The sequence below is a fragment of the Callorhinchus milii genome, unplaced genomic scaffold (genome assembly GCF_018977255.1).
Source record: "Callorhinchus milii isolate IMCB2004 unplaced genomic scaffold, IMCB_Cmil_1.0 Scaffold2, whole genome shotgun sequence".
NCBI lineage: Eukaryota > Metazoa > Chordata > Chondrichthyes > Chimaeriformes > Callorhinchidae > Callorhinchus > Callorhinchus milii.
In genome coordinates, this window is record NW_024704743.1 from 24617681 (window position 1) to 24641860 (window position 24180).

The 24180-nt window shown below is 41.1% G+C and overlaps 1 protein-coding gene across 1 annotated transcript in view; it reads left to right on the forward strand.

The window, feature by feature from the left end:
* LOC103176248 (collagen alpha-6(VI) chain) overlaps positions 1–23787 on the forward strand; it is a 62902-nt gene extending 39115 nt beyond the window's left edge. The window contains 21 exon segments of the mRNA XM_042332026.1: positions 102–167; positions 775–828; positions 1734–1769; positions 1945–2007; positions 2747–2809; positions 8109–8171; positions 8976–9038; positions 9618–9668; positions 10875–10910; positions 11017–11070; positions 11073–11078; positions 13631–13693; positions 15958–15993; positions 16551–16587; positions 17808–17822; positions 17942–18435; positions 19261–19360; positions 19584–20255; positions 21400–21514; positions 21599–21648; positions 22505–23787. Of these exon segments, the coding sequence (XP_042187960.1) occupies positions 102–167; positions 775–828; positions 1734–1769; positions 1945–2007; positions 2747–2809; positions 8109–8171; positions 8976–9038; positions 9618–9668; positions 10875–10910; positions 11017–11070; positions 11073–11078; positions 13631–13693; positions 15958–15993; positions 16551–16587; positions 17808–17822; positions 17942–18435; positions 19261–19360; positions 19584–20255; positions 21400–21514; positions 21599–21648; positions 22505–22680 (2313 nt within the window). The 3' untranslated portion in view covers positions 22681–23787.
* Positions 23788–24180: the final 393 nt, after the last annotated feature.

Genomic DNA, 24180 nt, shown 5'->3' on the forward strand with positions numbered 1-24180 from the left:
TAAGAGCTCATTGATAGAACTGACTGATCACTGGGTAGTACTGAATTCTCCATTGATGTGTTTAAGAACAGATGTTGACCCACTTGTTCTTCCTATTCAAGGGTGAACCTGGAATTGATAGTACTATTCAAGGTCTAAAGGGAGAACGAGGAAACATAGGCCCGCCGGTATGTTCACTTCACTTATCTTTTACATCAGAGTTTATATGTTTAGTAATTTTTAATGATTTTTTAAATAAGTTATTTTGACCCATAAGATATGGATTGGATTTAATAATATTGTTCTGCAGATGTTTAATGCAGTTGTGACTCTCTATGTAATATGTAACAAAGCAATGCTCAGTTTAAGTGTGAGTTTTAGTCATAGTGATTTCAGTCCACAAACAATCGATTTATAATGTGGAGTACATGAGGGAGAATTGAAGAATGTGTGTGTCAGTGCTCCAAGATGCTATCTTGTGCGAAGTTACTGTGCAAGTTACTGTTGCTGTTGTTTTTGTGTGGAGTGAAAGGCTAGGCAGAGGCATTAAGATGGGTAGAGGCTGATGTGGAGGATAATATTGGCATGGACCAGTTAGGCCAAATGGCCTCTTTCGATGTTCTAGATTCTATGTCTGTCAATTAAATTAGAAGCTACAGAGGAGATATTCTGTTCAACTATTACAGCTCCATTTAACAGAAGTTCAGGACTGTTTCTGCTACTGTTTATCCTATTGTTACTGAACAAGGTGTTACACATGCAGAGCTGGAATAACACAGAAAACTGTTTTTACAGGGTGATCCAGGAACTGATGGTACTCCAGGAATACGTGGTCCTGTAGGAAACCCTGTAAGAAAATCTCCACTACCTTCGATCAGAGGGTTACAATTACACAGTAGTTGATTTCATTATTAGATGCTGGCCTTCGGGTGAGATATTAAATCAAGGACGCTTCTGTCCAGATGGATGTTAAAGCTCCCTGTGATGCTATGTGAAAAAGTAAAGGCAGTTTCTCAAGAGTCCTGGCTTACAATCCTCCAGATAAAATTGATGGTTGACTTCATGACTGATTACGAGACATTGATTGATATGCACCAATTGACTACTGCTTTCACCTACAAACACATCTTCATTATACTTTAAAGCAATTCCCTGTGAGGCTCCTTGACACATTTTGATGATATAGGCAGTATATCACGTGCAATGATTATTTGTTCTTACTTATTTTAAAATAATCTCATACCATCAGTGGTAGAAGACATAAGAATAGGTGCCAAATGAGATGAACAACTATTATTTGTTGAGTGTGGTTGAAGCAAGTAACATCAATATAGAAAAAAATTGAATGGAGACATGAGGGAGAAGACAACAGAGGGGTAAAATTGAGGGCATAGGATGATTGGGGACTCATGTGGGGTATAAATACTGACGGAGATTGGTTAGGCTGAAGCCTGTTTCAATGCTGTATCACTCTAAATAACTCTTATGTGCTCTGCTTCTGAAGTGGTGGGGGCAAAGAGAAGTGTTGCCTGTTGAAGAAAATAAGGTCAGGAATCAATAGTAGGGATGGATGTACTGTATATTCTGAAATTTCTGTTTTATCTTTGGGGTTCAGGAAATCGCTAAACAGAACTTTCTCCAGGGCATGAGGTCCATGGTAGTTTTTTCTAAGCTAGAAGGGCTGATGGGCATTGATGTTACAAACGATTACCAAAATGATTGATTACAAATTTAATATCTTCCTTTTGCTTCAGGGAGTAGAGGGTCGTAGAGGACAATCGGTTGCCCAGGTGAGTTCTGTTCTGTTCTACATTCCTACGTTGCACGATGTTAGAAGTTTAGTTATTGCACCCTGTGTAATGCCAAGTTAAGCCTGGACAGGATTCCAGTGAAACTCTGAAACCTGGAAACTCTGCAGAAAGAAATTTCCTTGTTATCAAATGATGTTTATCTCTTGACCCGCAGGGAGAGAAAGGCCAGCGCGGTGACAGAGGTCGTAAAGGTGATCCAGGAACCCGAGGCCTACCGGTAGGAATCAGTAACAATTACTGTTTACAAATACCTGTGAACGCTCACTTTTCAAATACTGTAAATGAATTTACTCAGACAACTTTGTCTCATGTTCCAATTTCCCTGTTACTTGTGCAATAATGGTCAAATCGGATGGCTGAGCAAAACAAAGGTTAGACTGGATGTTTATTAAGATGAGGCTTTTTTTGGTTGAATGCAAAGTTGCATTAAATGGATACTGGGTGTTTCTTGTTATTTCAAGACAAGATGCAAAATCTGACTCTCTCATCTAGAAAGGAGCACTGAGGTTGAATGCTACATTTTTCTCGTTCTCCGGTCCCTCTGAATCTTGCAGCTTCTTGTCAATGTGACAAGATTGTACATATGCATTCAACTATGCATCTATGTATACTGTATTTAAATACAGATATTTTGTAATTTTTATCTGCCAAATCTAAAATGTAATATAACCCTAATAATTTATTGAATGTCTCAACTATTGGTAGTTTTTGTAGCTGTTAATAGAATTTCACCATGTTGGGTATCACATAGAGATGGGAGTCACTTCACTGTCTTACGTGACAAACCAGCTTGGGATGTTTCTCATCTCTAAGCTAGATCACCATCCTTCCCAGTTCCAAGTTTCAAGCCCACTACACTGTTAGTGCTTGTAGGACTTGAGTACACTGTCAGTGCATCATATGCTCACTTACTCCACTTTGAAAGCAATGAGTGATTGATACTATTCACGTTGCAGGGGCAACCTGGTGGTTCTGGGATTCCTGGTCTTAGGGGAGAGCAAGGACATCGTGGTATTCAGGTTTGTATTCCAGATAAATCTTGGCGTCACTTATGTGAAGGTACATTGTATGATCATCTTTGTCAAATTGCAAAAATTCCCGAGAGACAATATAGAGGATATAGGTTAACTTAGCTTCTGGATGAATGTGAAGCATATGTCAGTCGTTCCTGTGTTTCTCTCCGCTTGTTCCCTGACTGGTGGTTACAGTGAGGAAAGGGGAAGTAGAAATGTAGTTTAAAACTATAATATTCTGAAGGATTTCAATCTAGAAATGTAAACTAATAATTGTTCCTATGTTTTATTCTATTTTTTTCAATAAATTATTGCTTCTCTGCAGAGCTCCTCCTCAGGGTCTCCTTGAAGTTAGGCTGAACTGGCTCCAAGGTGATATGCTTGACAACAGAATGTCAGATTGAGCCAACCATCTGTGGTGGTTTGGCACATAAGGCAGGTGGGTCCACAGTACCCCAGGGCACTGCTGATGACAGCATTGATAGATTCAACTTGGAAGGGCAGACCAGTCACAGGTAGCAGGGATTCTTCCCACAGAACCCTGCAAGCCAAAACCATAATGGATCCGGTGGTCTTAGCTGGAGAAGCAGCAGGAAAGCTTGCTAGACAGTGCTTTCAATGACAGCTATATTATTTTAGCTGGTTAGACTCCAGAGGTACCTCAACACACACTCGGGGGCCCCCAAGTTTTGCCACTTGCCAATTTACATCATCAACCTCTCCCTGTCATCTGGCACTGTTCCTACCCTCCTCAAAACAGCCACTATCACCCCCACCTTGAAGAAACTTTCCCTTGACCCATTACAGCTATCTAGCTATCAGCCCATCTCTAATCTCCCCTTCCTATCCAAGGTCCTTGAGAGAGCTGTTGCCTCCCAGCTTCGCTCTTTCCTCTCCTCTCACTCCCTCCATGAACCCCTCCATGTCGGTTTCCGTGCGTCCACAGCATGGAAACTGCTCTGATCAAGGTCACAAATGACATCCTGACCATGTGTGACCAGGGCTCCCTCAGCCTCCTTGACCTCTTCGCTGCCTTTGACACTGTGGATCATTCAATCCTCCTCCATCGCCTCTCCTCCTACCTCAACCTTCAAGGTTCTGTCCTTGACTGGTTCAGGACTTACCTTTCACACCTCCTCCACTTCGTCGCAGCAAATGGCTTCTCCTCCAGCCCCCGCACTGTCTCGTGCGGTGTTCCTCAGGGCTCTGTCCTCAGTCCCCTCCTCTTCACCCTCTACATGCTCCCCCTTGGTAACATCATCCGCAGACATGGGGTAAATTTCCACATGTTTGCAGATGACACCCAATTCTACCTCTGCCTCCACCCTCAACTCCAGGACTACTGGGGTCCTGACCGACTGCCTGTCCAACAAGTTCTGAATGAGGGACAACTTTCTCCAATTTAACGTCAGCAAGACCGAGGCCCATCTGATTGGCTCACGCCAGCGCCTCCGCACCTTGGGCGCTGGCAGCATCAGCATCCACGTCTGCATACTCAACCTCACTAAGCCAGTAAGGAACCTGGGTGTCTTGTTTGACCCTGAACTGTCCTTTCTCCCCCCACATCCGCGCCATCACTGGTACTGCCTACCACCACCTTCGCAACATTGCCAGACTCCGCCACTGCCTCACCCCTCAGGCTGCCGAGACCCTCATCCATGTATTCGTTACATCAAGGCACGATTACGGAAACTCCCTCTTCATCGGCCTTCCCAACTCTTCCCTTCACAAGCTGCAGATCATCCAAAACTCTGCAGCTCGTGTACTCACACACACCGGGCTCTGTGACCCCATCACTCCCTCCCTCGCCCGACTTCACTGGCTCCCCATCCCCCAGAGGATTGAATTCAAGATCCTCGTCCTCACTTTGAAGGCCATCCATGGCCTTGCCCCCTCCTACCTCTCTGACCTGCTGACTCCCTACCAACCTGCCTGCTCCCTCCGTTCATCAGGCTCCGACCTGCTCTGTCTCCCGCCCGACCCGCCCTACCATCGGTGGCCGGGCTTTCAGCCTCTCTGCCCCCAAACTCTAGAACTCCATCACACGGTCCCTTCGCCTCGCTTCCTCCCTTGCATCCTTCAAGGCCGGTCTCAAGACCCTTCTCTTCAATCGTGCCTTTGTTCGGCCTTCCACCTCTCTGCCTTCCCTCACCTCTGCATCACCCCTCCCCCATGGTCGGGTCCCGACCCCTGACTGTTCAGTGCTCTGGGACATCCTCCCGATGTGAATGGGCTCCATAAATATAATTTTTTTGTTGTTGTTGTTTACACCTAATACTCTCTAGTATCAGATAAGTGGGATGCGACCCTCCAGCGAAACCGTGCATATTCCATTCCGAACACAGGAAACTTTCTGTGCAGGTGGCATAGATATATGGAACTCTCAGTCTGGTTTGGATGCTGGTTTGGTGATGGGTTTCAACATGTATTAGCCGCTCGTCTGATGAAAAGAAAATGCTTAATGAAAATATAATTTAGTACAAGAAGCATACCATGGATGTGGCAATTGATAATCCCACTCAAATCTTGCGCATCGCGGAATTCACTTCACCACATCCCAGATTGCAAATGTTGTCTTAGTGTAATATTTCTGGAAGACTTCTCAGTCATTCAAGTCCGAGCAACAGCATTAAACTTATTTTTTAACAAAAACAGCTGCAAGGGCAGCACCTGCGACTTGTTCACAAAGTAAATTATATGTTTCTAGTCTTCCTGTCACTTGATACACCACATCATTAAGTCTGGACAGGGACAATAGCCAAGTTACCATGAGTTAATCATACATGTCTTTCACACTATACTGTATGAAAATAAGAACATTTTGGCTTAAAACATTGTAGATTAAGATGAATGGATCTGACTTGCTCATGTAAATACTGTGTGCCTTTGCCAAGTCGTACTTAAACATGAACATATAAACATTAGCACGTTCTTTAAACCAGAATGTGTTCCAGTAGTAAATCAGGGACAAGTTCAGATAGATGTGAAATCATACATTTGGGAGGAAGAATAAGGAGAACAGGTATTATGTCAGGTGGTAAAATACTAAATGGAATGGAAGAGCAGAGTGACTTAGGGGTTAACTTCCCATGCCATGTACCAGACTTACCTGGCACCAACTTCTTAATCTAGGCTCTCATTCGAGGTTGCCTTGGCAAATAGATGCGTTTGCTGTAGCAAGTGAGATTAGATAGTTTTCTTTTAAGAAATGACACTACAATACATAGGAAGTTTGGGACATATGTGCATGCAATTACCAGGAAGGTGGAAGGTGAACTAGATGGACCTTGGTCTTTTATCATTTAGAATTTCTTATGTTCTTATGCTGTGAAACCGCTTTCACCTCCAAGGTGCTTAGCGACAGGTCAGTGTAGACCTGAGCCCTCCCTTCCTGCAGCCGCTTCCCGTGTTTGCCATAAATCCACCTTACTGCTTGATCGTGGATCAAATAGATTGGAGGAATCCCCTCTGCTCCGCAGGAGCTCAGATCCAAAGGAGGATGGTTTGCAGACAGATCTTGTATGCCACAAGCTTGACCTGCATTGGGAACTTGCTGACCTTGAGCAGGGATGAACATGACCAGATTGCCTTTTGACCCTTCTCATCGCAGTCCTTCAGGACAGTGTCCAAGTTAGTGTCCACCATGACCCAGAGGTACTGATAAGAGACAATAATTTGGACTGATGTCCATTGTACCATCCAGTCAATACCCTCAATGGCTTCTCTTGGGCTGTGCAGAACCATGATTCCACACTTGGGAGCTACCCGCCACTATGTCCATAACATGATCCCCATCAAGGAGAAACAGCTGTTGTGCTAAATCCCCATCAACGAGAAACAGCGGCATCTGCTGACAGAAAGTGAATACTGTATGAACAAAATCCAGAATGCTGGATATATCTTTTACAAATAAGGCAATGGTGTGGAAATTGTGACATTTCATAATATAATTCTCACTTTGAATCTGTTATGAAATGTCGTACTTTTTCATCCATTCCTAAAGACTACCCAAGGAAATGAACACCAGGCAAAGTCGGCCCAATGATTTGATCTGAAGCTTAATTTAAAAGAATGGATGTAAACAACAACAATAAAAACAACTTGCCAATACACAGAGCAGCGTTTCAGTGTGCTTAACGTTGGAGGAGCCTGACCCTGAGCCAGGGGGAGGGGACAAGTGACTGTAGAAAAGTTCTCAGAGGAAGGTCTTCAAGTGTGATCTGAAATTGAAAAAGGAGTAGGCAAGGCAGAGGGACTGAGGGACAGAGTTCCATAATTTTGGGGTGTAATGGCTGATAGCACGGGTGTCAGTGGAGGGGACGAGGGACTTGCAGGAGGCTGGAGCTAGTCGAGCAGAGGCAGTTGGTATAGAATGGGGATGGTGGAGGATGGCATGATCAACTGATCAACTATGTTAAATGCAGCGGACAGGTCCAGGAGGACAAGGAGGCAGAGGGAGCTCTGGTCACACAGAGAGAGGACGTCATTAGTGACTTGTACTAAAATCAACAGCACAAGTCACTAATGACTCGCTGTTAACCTGGTTGCTCCCGTTATCACGTCTTGCAGAAGTGTTTTTTGTTCTTTGTGTAATCATTGACCGTGGAACAATAAATAATAAAGGAAACAAAGGTTCAACATCCAAATTGTGCGCACATCATTTCATCACTAATAATAATAATAATAATCCTTGCATTTGATATAGCGCTTTTCACGTCGGGAGGACGTCCCAAAACGCTTCACAGAACACACTGTAAAGTGAATTGACTGTATATTTGTGGGCGAACGCGGCAGCCAATTGTCCCACAAACAGTTGTAGATTGAAAATGACCAATTTATTATTGTTTTTTTTTGTTTTTTGGAGGGATTATTATTAGGCGTGTGGAGTAAGGAAACTTGCCCAAGGTTTCGCCCTGACCTGCCTGGAATTGAACTCAGGTCTCTCGCTTATAAAGCAAGTGCTCTAACCATTGAGCTACAGGACTCCTAATTAAATAATAAAAATAAAGTTTCCTTACACATACCTTCAGTTCTTGCTTCCATAATAAAAAATCCAACATTTTTTTGGCCATAATAATTGTGGGATTATAAGTATAGAACAAAAAGTTTGTTAGCATTAGTAAGCCAATAGTGTGGTTGGAAATTCCCTTTGCAACTCTCAGTTTGACCTAAACCCTTGCAAAACGCATAATAGCTAGTTGCGAAGTACAGCATACAATTTTTCTTGCCTCTGAGGCTAGTGACTTTGATAATGAATGACAGGTACTCATGCTAATCAATGCATTTTTTACCATTCATATGACAGGGTCCACCAGGGATTCCAGGTCCTGATGGGGAGATTGGCAACTCTGGAGTCAAAGGACCAAATGTAAGTCGTGCAATGTATTTTTAGTCAGCCCACTCTAGTGGAAAACATAGAAATATGCATTTATTTATTGTTTTCAAAGTTAATAAAATTATGTGTAAAGAATATGAAATATGTGTGTCAGTTGGCTCAGTGGTAATGCTCTTGTCTCTCAGTCAGAAGGTTGTGGGTTCAAATCCCACATCAGGACTTGAACTCACATAGTCTAAGAATGACACTCCATTGCAGCGCTGGGAGAGTTTTGCATTGTCAGAGGTGCCTTCCTTTGGATGAAAAATTAAACCAAGTTTAATGGTGCACATTGGTGGAATGGTGTTCAGGTCGACATTAAAGATCCCATGGCTTTACTTGAAAAGAGAAGGGAATTTCTTCTGGTGTCCTGGCCAATATAACCCCAAATAAAATTGGTCACTCACTCCATAGCTGTTTGTGGGGCAACAACAAATTATATTTATGTGGTACCTTTCATGTCAGAAGGACGTTCCAAGGTGTTGACATTGCTGTGAGAAATAGGCTGCTGCGTTTTGCCCACAAAATACACAGCCACTCCACTTTACAGCATATCCTGTGAAGCACTTTGAGATGTCTAAACGACGTGATAAGGCGCTATATCAAATGCAAGGATTATTATTATTAATACTATTATTTTGCATCATTCAGTGTTGATGAATCTTATGATCAATGAATTGCATTCAGAAAAAGAGTTCCAAACATTCTCTGGGGAGGGGCGAAATTCCTCCCTATTTCATTCCTCCTCCACCACATCAGTGTTGATTATTGATTAATGCTTTCAAAATGGTTTCACAGGGTCTGTTTGGAGATCCTGGTAAAAAAGGTGAGAGAGGACCAAGAGGAGCTCGTGGATTTGTGGTGAGCTGTTCTGCTTTTTCTTAAATGTTCAAGTTTCAGACCCGTCTTTAGACTGTACTAGTATATAAAAAATCATCAACAAAAACAAAATTGCACAAAGTTTCTTGCCCAGAAACCAGTCTGATAGGAAAGTATAATGGGCTGCGAATCAGCACGTTATTTGCAAAGCCCAAATACATAGCCACTTTGGTATAAGTAGTTCAGGATCACAGCGCAGTGACAGTGTCTATTTTTATCTTACTGGAATTTGGTCATCAGATCGGCCACTCTTCAGTAGAGTAAGCAGATTAGCAATTAAAAGATAAGTCGTTATATTGCTAAAAATGTTGCAAAGTGAGAATAATTGTACAGACTGCAAATCATACATTGATACTCAAAATGGAACAAGCTTGGAGTAATGTATGGTAAAAGTGAAACTGTTTATTGGATGAAACATCAAGGATAGTTACTTCTGGTTTGGGAAATGTGTTTAGATTTTGCAATGTCATCAGACATAAAGGAAGCGAGTGAAAGAAAGTTAAGCTACTGTTAAGTTATGGTCAAACATTATAGAATTGTTATGCGTCTGTTTTTGCACAGGGCATGGATGGCAGAGATGGATTTGGCTTTCCTGGATTAAAAGGAAAAAAGGTAACCAATTTACTGCTGATGTATATTTTAGTTTTGAAATATTTTTGTTATTTTGACTAAGCAGGATTGTTAAAGTGGTCTTTAGGTTTTAGGACCTGAATTTTACCTTGGCAAATCAGCATCAATGTTTTTTTTATTTATGCTAAGGTATCACAATGTGTTCAATGTGATAATTATCTAGATTACCTTTGAATTTGTTTTCATCTAGAGGTCATAATCTAGACTGACAATCCAATGCAATGTACAACCTTGCTAGAGGTGCCAGCCTTTGAGACGTGAAACTGCCTGTCTCATCTGCCTGTTCAGGTGGATGTTAATCTTATCTTCTCAAAATCCAATCAACATCAATAATTCTAAAATGCCCCAGCCTCCGAGAGGATATTGAGTAATTCAGATTTAGTGATAAGTGAAAACACTACTAAATAGTTTTGGCAAGGCTAAACACCAAAAGTTTAAATAATTTAGAAGTTGACATAATTTTACATTAAGATTAAAAACGTATCTTCTGGGGGAGTGCTGGATTGTCAAAGATGCTGTCCTTTGGATGATATGTTAAAGGGAGACCTTGACTGCTTGTTCAAATAGACAAGAGCTCCATGATACTATTCAAAAAGAGAAGTTAGATTCGCAATCCCCCTTATACAGTTGGTTGTTCATTTTATGGCTATTTGTGGGACTCTGCTGTGCACAAACTGGCTGCTGCATTTGCCTACAAATACATAGTCACTACACTCTACAGTTAATCTTGTAAAGCACTTTGAAGTGTTTAAACACCGTGATACATCAAATGCAAGGATTATTTGTGGAGCCATGTGGTTCAGTGGTTAGAGTATTCACCTCGTAAGCAAGAGGACCCGGATTTGACTCCCAGACAGGGCGAAACATTAGGCAAGTTTCCGTACTCTACATTTCTCTGTTTACCTAGTAGTAAGTAGGAAGTCAGTTACTTGGTGGATTGGCGGATCGCTTTCTAAGGGTAATAATCCCTTAAAAAAATCAATAATAGTAATCAGATTACTTCATCCACGACTGTTTGTGGGTCACCTCTGTGGTCAATTGACTGCCGGGTTTCATCTGCAAAATCCAGTCAGTTCACTTTACAGTATGTCCTGTGACGTGCTTTGAGACTTCTCAATGATGTGATAAGGCGCTATATTAAATGCAAGGATTATTATTTATTTATTTTAAAATAATTTAATTTTTCAGGGAGAACAAGGAAATCCTGGATATGTTGGTGCTGAGGTACTGGTAATATTTGTATAAAGATTTTTGTGTTTTCTCTTTTGTTGCCTTCATTGAGGATTGGAAGAACATTGTTTGATCTGGAATTGTTTTTCATTGGATTTAGGGAGCGGATGGAAAACCTGGAATTACTGGGATCGAGGATCGAAAGGAATCAGGGGTCGAAGGGTAGGATTTTTATTTATATTGCTTTATATTGTAAATATAGAGGGGCAGAAATGGAAAAGCTGACACAAAATCGGCACTGTAAAATGCTGCTGACTCTGTTATATTTACATGTGTGCCATGCGCAGGAAATGCCCCTGACATCATTTCCTTCACAGGAAGTTTCATCGATGTAAATCTGTGTCCTTCTCATGCCATCGATGTAAATTTGTGAAGGAAGTGCACTTCTTGTAGGAACAACATGCGGGAAGTGACGTCCACAGCGACTTGATGACCTGAATTGTGGCCATGTTTTAGTGCAGGAAGCTGATTAGAAATCACCAGTAGTTGGGGGGCAGGGGGCATTATAATAGGGTGCACCTATATAGTCACCATTTCCTTGTAACACCATTGTGCCACTTTTGTAGTATTATATGTTCTGCACATATTTTTGCTCTCTTACTAAACTCTTTCAATCCAGCAACATTGGTAACATTCTGCAGATATAATGATAGTTCCAACTCTGCAAAGTGTCTACGGACTTTCACCAACACAAAATTTGGGTGATTTTCTTTGTTGGTTGTCAGCAGAGGCAGGTCAGGCTCTGTGGGTAAATGTATAATATGGAAGCGGCATTATAATTATAATTTTAAAACTATGCAGCGTTTACCCTAATTTCTTCCATTGTGTGAAATCACTATGAGGTCCTTCGCAGTGAAAGTCAAGTTTCTTGTCAGTTTCTTTAATTTGTTGGGATTTGACCCAGATCTGTATGCAGCTGGTGATAGTGTATTTATTGGCACAACTTAATTGTATATGCAACTGTTTGTAATGTAAAAACAAATTGAGAAATGCAATATTTTCCCAGCAATTTGACATATAAACATTTATCTGAGAGAAATAGCTTTTGAGTTTCCCTATACTTGTCATTTTTGGGAATCCATACAGAGGGCACTATAGTTCCATTAAGATTGAATTCAGTATCTTTGTTTAATCCCACTCATCCCACAGTATCGCATTGAAGCATCAGTAAACAATTTGACATGACTCATTTTCGTAAATGTTGTGTGGTCTATAAAAAAAGGGTGAAATTTGCTAATCCATTTGTATATATCACATTTTTGGAAAGAGCTGATTACATAAATTAATATGTCTAAACAACTTCCTTCTGTGCTCTGAATTTCTGTTTATGTCAGTGCTTTGTGAACTTTTCAAGGTTCATGAATTCAGGCCAACTTCTTTATATTGTGCTCTTTTTTCACTGCACATCTCAAACTATACAGTGGATCTCTAGAACATCAAGGTGGCTGGATATCACAAACTGTCACCTGCCACCACGCTGAACACAGATATCTGTTAATAGGTTATGAGGAAACTCTGAGGCTTGGGAATACAAGGCGGTGGTAAGCAAGGTCTCCTTAGGGCTGATCTGGTTCCAAGTGCCTGACATGCTTGGTGAGCGAACTTCAGAATTGAGTAAACCCCTTGTGGGAGTCTCAGTAGTCTGGTAACTGAACCAGGTAAGTCCACAGTACTCCATGGCACTGCTGAAAACAGCACAGCCAGCCTGGCTCATCACCAGGACTTGTAGGGATATAGTCATTGGGGGGCAACGATTCTTACCTCTGTTAACGCTTAACCTAAAGTCCTAATAGAAAACATACTTCTAGCTGGACAAGCAGCAGGAAGCTTGACAAACAGTGCTCCCAATGGCAAGCTACGTGTTTTAGCTGGTTAAGTTCCAGCAGGATGCACAAGCTTGGCCTTCACCAACCTGCACCAAATACTCTCCAGAATTAGGTAAACAGCGTGAGTCCCTCCAGGGAGAGAGTTCACATGCAATTCCAGATACGCAGAATTTCCATGGGTAGGTGGCATAGAAATTACTCACCGTCACACCACTTTACAGTAAATCATGTGAAGTGCTTTGGGCTGGCATTATAAGCCACCATATCAAATGCCATTATTGTTATTATAATACATATGTGAAACTCTCAATCCAGTTCAGATACACTCTTAAGTACTATGATAGATTTCCACATGTGTCAGAAACCTGGCTGTCTGGGTTGAGCCAAAGTAAATCATTCTGAAGCCTCAGTCTTGATACCACTGAGGAGGATGCAGGATAAGTTGGATTTGCTTCATTATAATAATATAAACGCAGTGCATGTGAGTCAAACTGAGCTCTACTTTCCCATGACCCATTAAAGCTATGAGCTGATCCAATCAATGGCTCAAGTACTTTCTGGGTGTTTTTTTAGCCGTTTTTGTTATTGAAGGCTGGCCAGCTAATTCCAAATTAACATAAACAACATCATGATTGAAAACTTAATTTTGGCATTCCACCCCTGTACTAAACTTTTAGCAGCATCCAAGCTATTTTTAAGTTATTGTGCCCTTCTTAGAGTTATTATTTGGTGCAAAATGTAATTAATGTAAATGTTAAGATCCTAACAATTGAACTTTAAGGTTGTTTTGAGTTCTGTCTTCATAAATGCATTACTGCTTGCAGATATTCATTGAGGGCATTGAGAGCATTTTCATTCTGAATATTGTGATGCTCTTACCATTTTCAGGGTAATTCTGGTGATGCCGGTGACCTTGGTGATCCTGGCTCTCTTGGAGGTCCTGGACGAGCGGTAAGATCCACAGACACATTGGATGGTTTAATTTAGTGCCATAAGTAATAAAGAGGATCAGAAAATGAGATGCAAATGTCACATAGAACATCACTCCAACTCATGGTATAACTGTTTACCAGAGTGATCAATGCTGTAGCTCAGAGCAAATTTATTGCATGTTTTTCAGGATTTATTTCAATGAACATGTGAAAATCTACACAATTTTTTAAAAAAGAAAAAATTCCCCACATATCTTAGTTTCACAATCACCTTAGGACATTTAGTCTTATTGGTTGATAAATGCTTAATTGATAAATTGCGCTCTTGATATTAGTTGAATTTTGATACAGGGCAGTTGAAACTTTCCTCTTGTCATATTGGAGTTCGCATCAGTCGTATTTGGTCTTGTGTTTTCTGCCTGGCCTTGCATTTTCTCGCATTTTAAATACAATTTTTGCCGCTACCTGACAGATTTAACCCATTGAACATAAATCAAGGTCTGTTTTAAATTCATGGGATGGGAGGAGATGAAGTTAGGTTTGTGAAAGTCTGTATGTCTGCTGCACTGTATGGTTAAAGCATTGGAATTTGCTTTAATACTGGAAGCCAGTGAAGTCTTATTTGCGAGATGTTGAGGCATATGTATATGGAGGGAATTACAGGTGGTTTCCAGAATTAGGTAACTCAATGAAAGTATCAATGTAACTAACTACCAATGAAAGGGATACTATTTTTTGCTTCTTATTGATTCATTGGATTATTAAGCAAACTGTAACTGCTTCTAGAAGTATGCATTGTGTTAGCTTGGCTCAGTTGGTAGCGCTATTACTTTTGAGTCAGAAGGTTGTAGGTTGAGACTTGGAACTCATACAGTCCCAAGTCAAATAAGGCAAATCTGACTGTTAGAAGTGACTGATACTGCGGTATTTTAGACCATAGGCTTCTTGTGCATTAAATGACTATGATTGGTTAAATCCTCAGAAGATCAAGTAGATTTTGAGGTTATTTGGTGGATTCCACAAACTATATATTGCATATAAGAACATAGATAAGAAGAATGTCGTCTCCTCTCCTGAGGATGCTCACTTATGCGGGGAACAGTCAATGAATGTGCCTTGACCAAATGGTCAATCTTCATTTTTGATCCAAACAGTGAGGGTTGGCAGGCTTTTAGGATGCTCACTTGGGGCATCACAATCAAGTCTACCCTGCTTTCATCCCACATCCAAGACCATCACTTTAAAGCACTTTATGGAGTGGAAGGGGGAAAGGAAGGGGAAGAGGAAGGTATTTAGTAACCACGGGGTCACCTTCCACATGTATGCAGATGACACCCAACTTTACCTATCCGCCTCCACCCTTAACTCCAGACCACTGCTGTCCTGAGAGAATGTCTGTCAGACATTAAGTCCTGGATAAGAGCTAATTTTCTACAGTTTGAACATCAACAAGACCGAGGCTCCTGTGATCGCCTCCACACCTCAGGCACTGGCAGCATCACCATCCAGGGATGCACACTCCACCTCACGAAGCAAGTCCGGAGCCTTGGTGTCTTGTTTGACCCTCAACTGCCCTTTCCATCCCACATCCACGCCCGGCTCCAGCACTGCCTCTCCCCTCAGGTCATCCACACATTCATCACATCTAGGCTCGACTACGCCAACTCCCAACTCTTCCCTCCACAAGCTGCAAATCATCCAGAACTCTGCAGCTCATGTCATCTCCCATCTCCACTGGCTCCCCATCCCCCAGAAGATAGAGTGCAAAATCCTCATCCTCACCTTCCGTACCCTCCATAGCCTTGCTTCTTCCTATCTCTGTGAGCTGCTAAACCCATATCAACTTGTCCGCACCCTCTGCTCAGCAGACTCTGGCCTGCTCCACATCCTACACCCAGCCCACCCCACCATCGGCGGTCAGGCCTTCAGCCTCTCTGCCACACCCTTTGGAACTCTATCCCACGGTCCCTTACCTTTGCTCCCTTCCTTTCAAGGTGCATCTCAAAACCCTCCTCTTTGACCACGCCTATGGCCATCCTTCTACACCTACACTTTCAGGAACTGAGAATAGAAAAAAAACGCAATGAAGCAAACCAACTAGACAAGCATTATTAGTAAAATAAATAGACTTGCATATTTATTCCCCTAGTCATCTACGGGTTTCATACTTGACTGAGATTTTGCCGTGGGGTGTGAAACAAAATCTTTGAAAGATTTCATCTTTGAAATTTAAATTGTGCTTATTGTGATGCATTCGTAATGCTTTATTTATTCTTCATTTAGGGTCCCAAAGGACCACAAGGCCGAGCGGATCAGAGAGTAAGTAAACATTGCACATGTAAACAGTGTAGTTAATGCATGTGAAAGTGCTCCAAGATATGATTAATAATGGAGGGTTGTGGAATTCTGTAGCTCAGTGGTTAGAGCATTCACCTTGGAAGTGAGAGACCTGGCTTTGATTCCCAGTAGGGTGCAACGTTGGCCAAGTTTCCTTACTCTACACGCATCTGTTTACCTAACAGTAAGTAGGAAGCTGGTTGTTAGTTGGTTGGCGGATCGCTTTTCCGAGGATAGTAATTCCTTTCAAACAAAATAATAATAATAAATTGGTCACTCAATCAACAACTGTTTGTGGGACACTGCTATGCACAATTGGCTGCCGCGTTTCACCCACAAAATATACAGTCAATTCACTTTACAGTATATTCTGTGAAGGGCTTTGAGACGTCTCAAAGATGTGATAAGATGCTATATCAAATGAAAGGATTAGTATTATTAAAAATAATAAGGGTGCTACATAGATGCAAGTTGTTGCATTTGCGGACTTTATTCAAACTTTAATTTGTAAACCTTAATTTTTCTCATTTTCATCACAGTCATGCAACCTCATATCATATGTGCGAGATAACTGCCGTAAGTACACTTTTTGGAAGCTTTAAACTCTATCATACTTTCACATTTTCTTTGCAATGTTTTGTAAATAGTTTTAGAATCAGAACTGGAAGGTCCAGAACAAAGAATAGGGAAAATCGTTTTCACACAGTGGTAGAAGTTTGGAATTCTTTGTCACAGTCAGTTATCAGGGTGGCATTTTTTTTGGTCAGCCTGGTATCTGACATGTGGAAACCCATGACCATGCTTACCTAATTCTGGAAAGTATGAGGAGCAGGTTGACAAGAGCCAAGGCTTGGAAACCCCAGAGCTTACCATTGAGAGCTCTGTTTGGCAAGCTTTCCTGCTGCTTGTCCAGCTAGGACCACCTCACCCACTAAGAACATAAGAACATGAGAATTTGCTTGGTGAAAGAAGACCATGGTCCACCTAGGAACATAGGAAGAGGAGGAGGCCATTCAGCCCTTTGAGCCTGTTCTGCCATTTAATTAGATCATGGCTGATCTGTACCTCAACTAATCCTTTCAATTCCAATTTCCCGCTTTCTCCCCATATCCCTTAATACCCTAACCTACCAAAAATCTATCAATGACTTACCAAAAATCTATCACCTTCCACCAACCTGGAAGTTGCTTGACATGTTGTGTCCCAAACTATATACTGTATCCTGAGATATTATTTTCTGGCAAAAATCTACCTAATTTTTCCTTGAAACAAATGACATTTTCTGCTTCCGGTGTCCCCCATGGGAGCCTGTTCCATAAGTTTCGGCTTGCAGGTTGATCTTTGTCAGTCGATTTACCCCTGAAAACTACTGCAGAGTAGTGAAGAGCTGGTGAAACTCATCCAAGCAAAGGTGAATGTCGGGTAGCTCTTGATGTTGGCTCAAGCAGTCTTGTGCCAATGCTTGCACCAAACTTCTTCATTACTTTTTGTATATCATTGTTTTAAATGTGCAGGCTCATGGGTTATTTATTTCTTTAAAATAACAATTAACATAACATTCACAAGTTGTTGGGTTTAGAGGATGGTCAAAAATAATAATTTCCCTCTCTCTCCCCTAACTGAAAGGTGTTTTTAGCCCTGTATTATGAGGTAAACGTATAACATGGCCTCATAGAAAACCTTCAACAATTATTTTTCTGTCAGTTTCAGAAGAACCAATATTAATGAAAAAAGAAGTGTATTTACACTGTAGATCCTGATCATTAACATCTTTTCTGTTTCATTCTTTCCAACAGCTTGCTGTTCACGGAGTAAGTAGTCTTAAATGCATTTTTTATAAGCCATTTGCCATTCCTTTGAATTTGTTTGCTAATTTGAATGAATGTCTTTTGTTAATATTGATATTTTGTGTGTGTGTGTGTTGTATCAGCAGGAAGAGGATGTCCTGCATATCCCACCGAGCTGGTGTTTGCTCTAGACGTGTCTGCAGATGTCACACAAGCCGTGTTTCTAAGAATGAAGAGAGTAGTTTTGACTCTTCTGCAGGACATTAACATCGCTGAAAGCAATTGTCCAACTGGTGCCCGCGTGTCTGTTGTTACATCCAACACCACAGTACAGACTTCTATTAGATTTTCAGACTTTAAGAAAAAGAAACTGCTTCTGGACAAAATAGAACAACTAGAACACGAACGATCTACCGGCAGTCGGAAGATTGACACTGTGATGATGTTTGTGGCAAGAAACACTTTTAAGCGTGTTCGTAATGGTGTACTTGTGAGGAAAATAGCAGTGTTTATCACTAATGGTGATTCCCCAGACACCACAGCGATCTCCACAGCTGCCATGATATTACAAGCTTCCAATATTATTCCAGTTGTTATTTCTTTCAGTGCAGTCCCAGAAGTACTGAGTGCTTTTCTGGTAAGTGAAACGATTTCCCCTCATTTGTTATAGTCCAGAAACAACTAGTAATGCAGCCAAAAAATCTCCAAAGAATTGACCTATTGTGCCATATGTTGGCTCATGCTTAAGAGTATCCAAACCAAGCTGAGAATTCCATATATCGCACCTACACATGGAAATTCCAGTGATAGATCCCTGGAGTGATGCTTCCTGCTTACCTATTGTGGGAAATATTAAGCGCAGGATGGCAAAAGCCAAGGCTTGGGGACCCCAGAGTGTGTGTTGGGGTACTGCTGGAGGTTAACCAGCTAAACCCGTATAGCTTGCCATTGATATTGCTGGCTAGCGAGCTTTCCTGTTGCTTGTCCAGCTAGGACCACTCTACCCATGAGGGCTTTGACTTGCAGGGTTATCAGGAGCTGAGTGGGATGACTTCCTGTCCCCAGGTCCTGCTGATGAGCCAGGCTGGCTGTGCTGTCATCAGCAGTGCCCTGGAATACTGCGGACCCTCCTGGCTCAGGAACTGGACTACCAAGACTGGCATCGTGCGCTTAATACTTTCCACAATTAGGTAAGCAGGAAGCATTCCTCCAGGGAGAGAGTCTGTATTTTATTCCAGCAATCTATCACTGGAATTTCCACGAGCTTGATTCCGACATTCCATTGCCAAGCAAGTCACCTTGGAGCCAGTCCAGCTCCAAGGACTCTTACTTAACCCACCCTCCCCCCAGCAATCCCCGGAGAATAGTCACTGGTCACCTAACTCTTTATCCAACTCCAATCCAATTTATGCAAAAATTATGTTTCTAAATTTGCATTTTTCTTCCCATTCATTTTATCAAGGCTCAAGGTGGGGAGGAATCTGCAGTGTTTGTCCTACCCAGGCAGATGCAATCCTCCAGAGAAATGCTGCAAAATATCCGGTTATGCAGACTCTGCTATGGTATGATTGAAACGTACCAAATATTTATTTCCCGTGCAGTTTTTTAAAAAGGTTTATTTCTAAACTTTAACACTTATGTATTGCATAAAACCAATAGTGATATCAAGAACGTGTGCATGAAATCTTAACCCAACTGGTAAAGGCAGTAACCCAAGCAAGCAATATTTTTTTAAAACTAAAAGGAATGTGATTTTAACATCAGAAATGTAATCTTCTTTCACAGATGAGTGTAACCCAGATGCCTCGTGTTCATCAGCCCCTCGATCGCTTACTGTACCATTAAGCCTGGACATGGCTTTTGTTGTTGATGACTTAGAAAAACTGAATGCTGCAGAATCGAGGACAGTTCAGCATTTCCTGAGCTCAATGTTTGACACGTTTCTAAGTACCTCAGAGTCAAAGGACTCTATGCCTCATCCCAGGGTGGCTCTGGTACAACACACACCAGGTTACGCACCAAAATTTGGGGATGATCCGTTTAACCTGGAGTTTGGGATTCTGGATTATCCCACAAAATCCATAAAGAAGAGACACGTCCAAGACGCATTGTTTAAGGTGGACGGCTCCTCTAGCATTGCCAATACCATTGAGTGGAGCTTGAACAACTTTTTCTTAAATGCTCCAGATCAGAAACAGTACAAGGTTATTTTTACAATCTTTTCAGGGGAAACAAATATTTTGGACAAGAAAAAGTTAATGCAAGTTTCACGGGAAGCCAAATGTAAAGGGTTTGTAATGTTTGCATTAGCCCTTGGGAGGGGAACTAATAGCACGATCCTGAAGAATTTTGCTAGTTTTCCTTTTGAGCAACATTTACTTCGCCTGGACAGAGCACTGGAGGCTGAACTGGGATATGCACAGAAGTTTGCACTGGCTTTCCTGAATAACCTGGCAAGTAAGTGCAACACATTTGTAGGTGAAACTATCAATAGGCATTACATACTCGAATGAGACTTTTGTATAAAGGCAGCAGTTTAGACAACAATGGTTCATTCTAACTTAAATGGAATGATTTTGTAAACAAAGCTGTGTCTACAGACTCAGCCACTCCCTTTTCCAGTGAACACTGGCCTACCTCATATCCCCACCCTTATCATTGGCAGGTGGATTTTCAACCATTCTGTCCCCGCTCTCTGGAACTCCATCCCTGTGTCCCTCCTTTGTGCTTTTCCTTCGAAAGGCAAGTCTCATGCCTTTCCCTCCTGACTTATTTTGGTTCCCATACCCAGCTCAAGTACCCATCCAGCCTAATGAAAGCAGTATAAGCTCAGCAGTGATGGCCTGTTGGCTTTAACTCTGCAGGGTTGCACATAAATAAGGGACACCAGGTTGAAATATTGGATCGCTTTGGTTCTTTTAACTGCAAACTTGCGTCAGTGTCTTCAGGAAAGGGAAGAACTTTGGAGACAGTGGGAAGAGGGAAATTTGCTTTCATCTTGTGAAAAATATGCCACTGATTTCAGAAATTAAGGAAAAGTATAAGCTTGCTGTATTTTTAATGGGAGAACAATGTTGTTTACCCACACACCATTTATCCGCACGGTTCCAATGAAGACGTTGGACACGAGTCTATGAGATACCGACAAAAAGAATCACCTGCGTGAAGTAGAATTTCTTGAGAATGCTTTATGCAATCCCAGAAGGCTTCCACGCATCCTGCTACCAATGCGCCAGTAGGACATTCTTTTTGCCTTTTGATGAAGGTAAATCTTTATATTTTAACAGCGTACAGTGTCTACAGGGAACAGTTTAGGACTTTAGGGGTACACATTAGTGATATAGAGTTAGAACTTTAGAGAAACTCTCAGGTTCTCAGAAAAATACAGAGTAAAAGAGAAAACAATCAAAGAGAGAGAGAATGTGGTATGATAACGAGATGGAACAATATTTTAGTTAGCATTGTAGCCAATTTGTATTTTGCATGCTGTTCAATCATACACACTATGTGCTTATCTGCAAAGGGTTCTTGCCCAATTAGTGTGGCTTTCTACTGTAATGCTATCTTTGCCTAAGTATAATATATTTTACTTATGTTACAGCTGGAATCAACAGTTATCCACCTGCAGCTCTAGCGAGGGAATGCCGCCAACAAATAAAATCTCAAGATGCAATTGGAAAACCAGAAACGATTCCTAGTTTCAAGCAGTATGTTCGGTAGACATCCAATACAACATTTAGAAACATGATATGATTGTAAGCATCATTTTCATTGAATAACATACTATCTCTTAATTTCAGAGTGGAGATGGCAGAAGATATAGAAGATGGAGATGACATCAATAGTTATGGTAGGTGCAAAATAATAAATCTGTATATTTTCTCAAAATATTTTTTTAAATAAAACTCTGTATTAGCTAAGCATTTAGTGGAAGGTATCTCATTCAGGATATGTGCTCCTGGATAGAGCAACCACCTGATCCATTTTTCTTTCTAAGTTGTTTCCATAATTTTTTTTGGCTTAGTGTTTTCAGTCTCATGACCTTACAGGGAAAATGGAGAACAAATAAAAGAGAAAATGTTCTGGTCTGACTGCTCCTGGAGTATTGCATACAGTTCTGGTTACTGTGAAGTTCTGTGAAGCGCTTTGGGACATCCTCCCGATTTGAAAAGTGCTATATCAAATGCAAGGATTATTATTATTATTAAGTTAAGAGGCTGCCTACTTTTAGAGACAGAACAGATGAGAGAAATGAGGATGATCCCCAGTGTTAGAGGAATGAGCTATGAGCAACAATTAGTGTTGAGAGAAGACAACACAGAGGGGACCTCATAGAGGTGTATAACATTTTTAATGGGATTGAAAAAGCAGCTTAATGCTGTGATGGGACTTAGGTGGGTGTGCTGGAGGGATGAGATCAGATAGGCTAAGGGTCTCCTTCATCAGAACCAAGCTTGTGAACTTGTGAATGCAGAACAGCCTCACCCTCCTCTGTTTTATTTTAACTGAGCTAGAAACAACTAAGAATGTCCAAATGAATCCCATTACATTATTTTACATTACCCACACTGAGGTACATTTTCAAACTGACCTTTACTCAATACATAAGTCAGATGCAGCAATAGAATCAGCTGTATAGTCCTTTTAATCCTTAATTTAAAGGTAGCCAAATAACATGACATTTACAAAACTTGTTTGCTTTTCAGATGTGTGTGCACTGAATGTGGATGAAGGTAATTGCAGGAATTACATTTTGAAATGGTTCTTTAATCAAGAATTAAAAAGATGCCAACAGTTTTGGTTTAGTGGTTGTAGAGGAAATCGGAACCGATTTGACACCAAACAAGAGTGTGAAGATTTATGTCTGAAACGTGCCTGGTAAATGCTGCGGTGCTGTCTATTTTCCAAGTGAACACATCCCGAGAAAAGGATAGGTATCCTATGTACAATATCACTTCCCATTCACTCCTTTATATGAGCACATCATGTTGATCCCACTTAACACTCTGTGTCGAATGACAGTCAGGAGAATGCTTTCACAATTTTGCAAACAGATGTTAAATCTAAAATCCTAGTCCAAGCTAAATCATTCTCCCTTTACAGTACATGTTTTTAATGATCAATCCCTCCACTGCTGTATTTTAAATAGAGACAGCAGACTCCCACAGAAATTTAAATCGGTCCACTTAAAATAGATTTTTGTTATGTACTTCCTATTGATTTTGAATACTAAATGAATGATTTAAAAAAAGTCACAATTAAGAACATTTCCAGTGTTTATGTAAATCTGGTTAAAAGAATAGTCGTAATGCAAGTGCAAAATGTACTGGGAATCTAGCCATTCATTCTTTTTTATATGTAAATATTTTTTAATATATATATGACATTTATAAATGGGATATTTAAGGAGGCATTTTCAAGTGGAATCAGTACTCAGGATAATTAAAAGGATTCTCCAGTGAGTGTAAAGGTTCAAACTCAACTGTTGGTTGTTGACGGCCATATTAATCTCTCCCTTTTGGTTTTCCTCCCAACATCATATCTATTAGAATAATTTTCTGGGCATACTGCTGGCACAAAGGGCATCCCCATTAACTTTTGTCTTGCCTAAAGTCTTTATTCAAAGCAACAAACCGGCCAGTGAGTCCTCGACAGCAAACTGGTCACTATTTCAAGTGAGGCAAACACGGTGTTCCCCACACATACCTTAATTGTGAGCCACCCATCGTATTGTTATTATTATTGCGGAAAAACAATTTAGTTCCTGGGAAAGAGGAAAGTATCGGGGAAGGACTTGCCAGTAAGATTACCAATATGTCCTGTTCAGTTAATTTTGAATCCACAGCCTATAGGGTATTCCTTTAAAATTGCTAAACGCATACTACCCAATGTAATTGATTACATTGGTGTACTATCCATTTATTTTGTATGGTGCTTTGCTGGTGCAATCGAATAATATCAAAGAATAAAATGTTTTGTATCTATTGGACTTGAAGGTTGTTCCTATTTCTCATATTTGTAACATTTTGATCCAAGTACATTTGCTTTGCCTTCAGCCAAGTGTGATTATTCTCTGCTCAGGGTTGGGTATTTAGTTTTTTGATGCCTGGAACAAGTCATTGCTTCCCAGCTTTGTTCCTTCCTCTCTCTCTATGAACACCACCTCCAATCGGGTTTCTGTTCTGCCCACAGCACAGAAACAGCCCTGGTCAAAGTGACAAATGATATTTTGTCCATTTGTGACCAGGACTCTCTCTGTCTCCGCATCCTTGTCATTGTCACCTAGGAGTCAGTTCAACTTCTCACCCCCTCACCCCCCCTCATTAGTTGGTCATTTGACATCTGACAATTGCAGGTTTGAGGCTTCACGAGGAGGATGGCA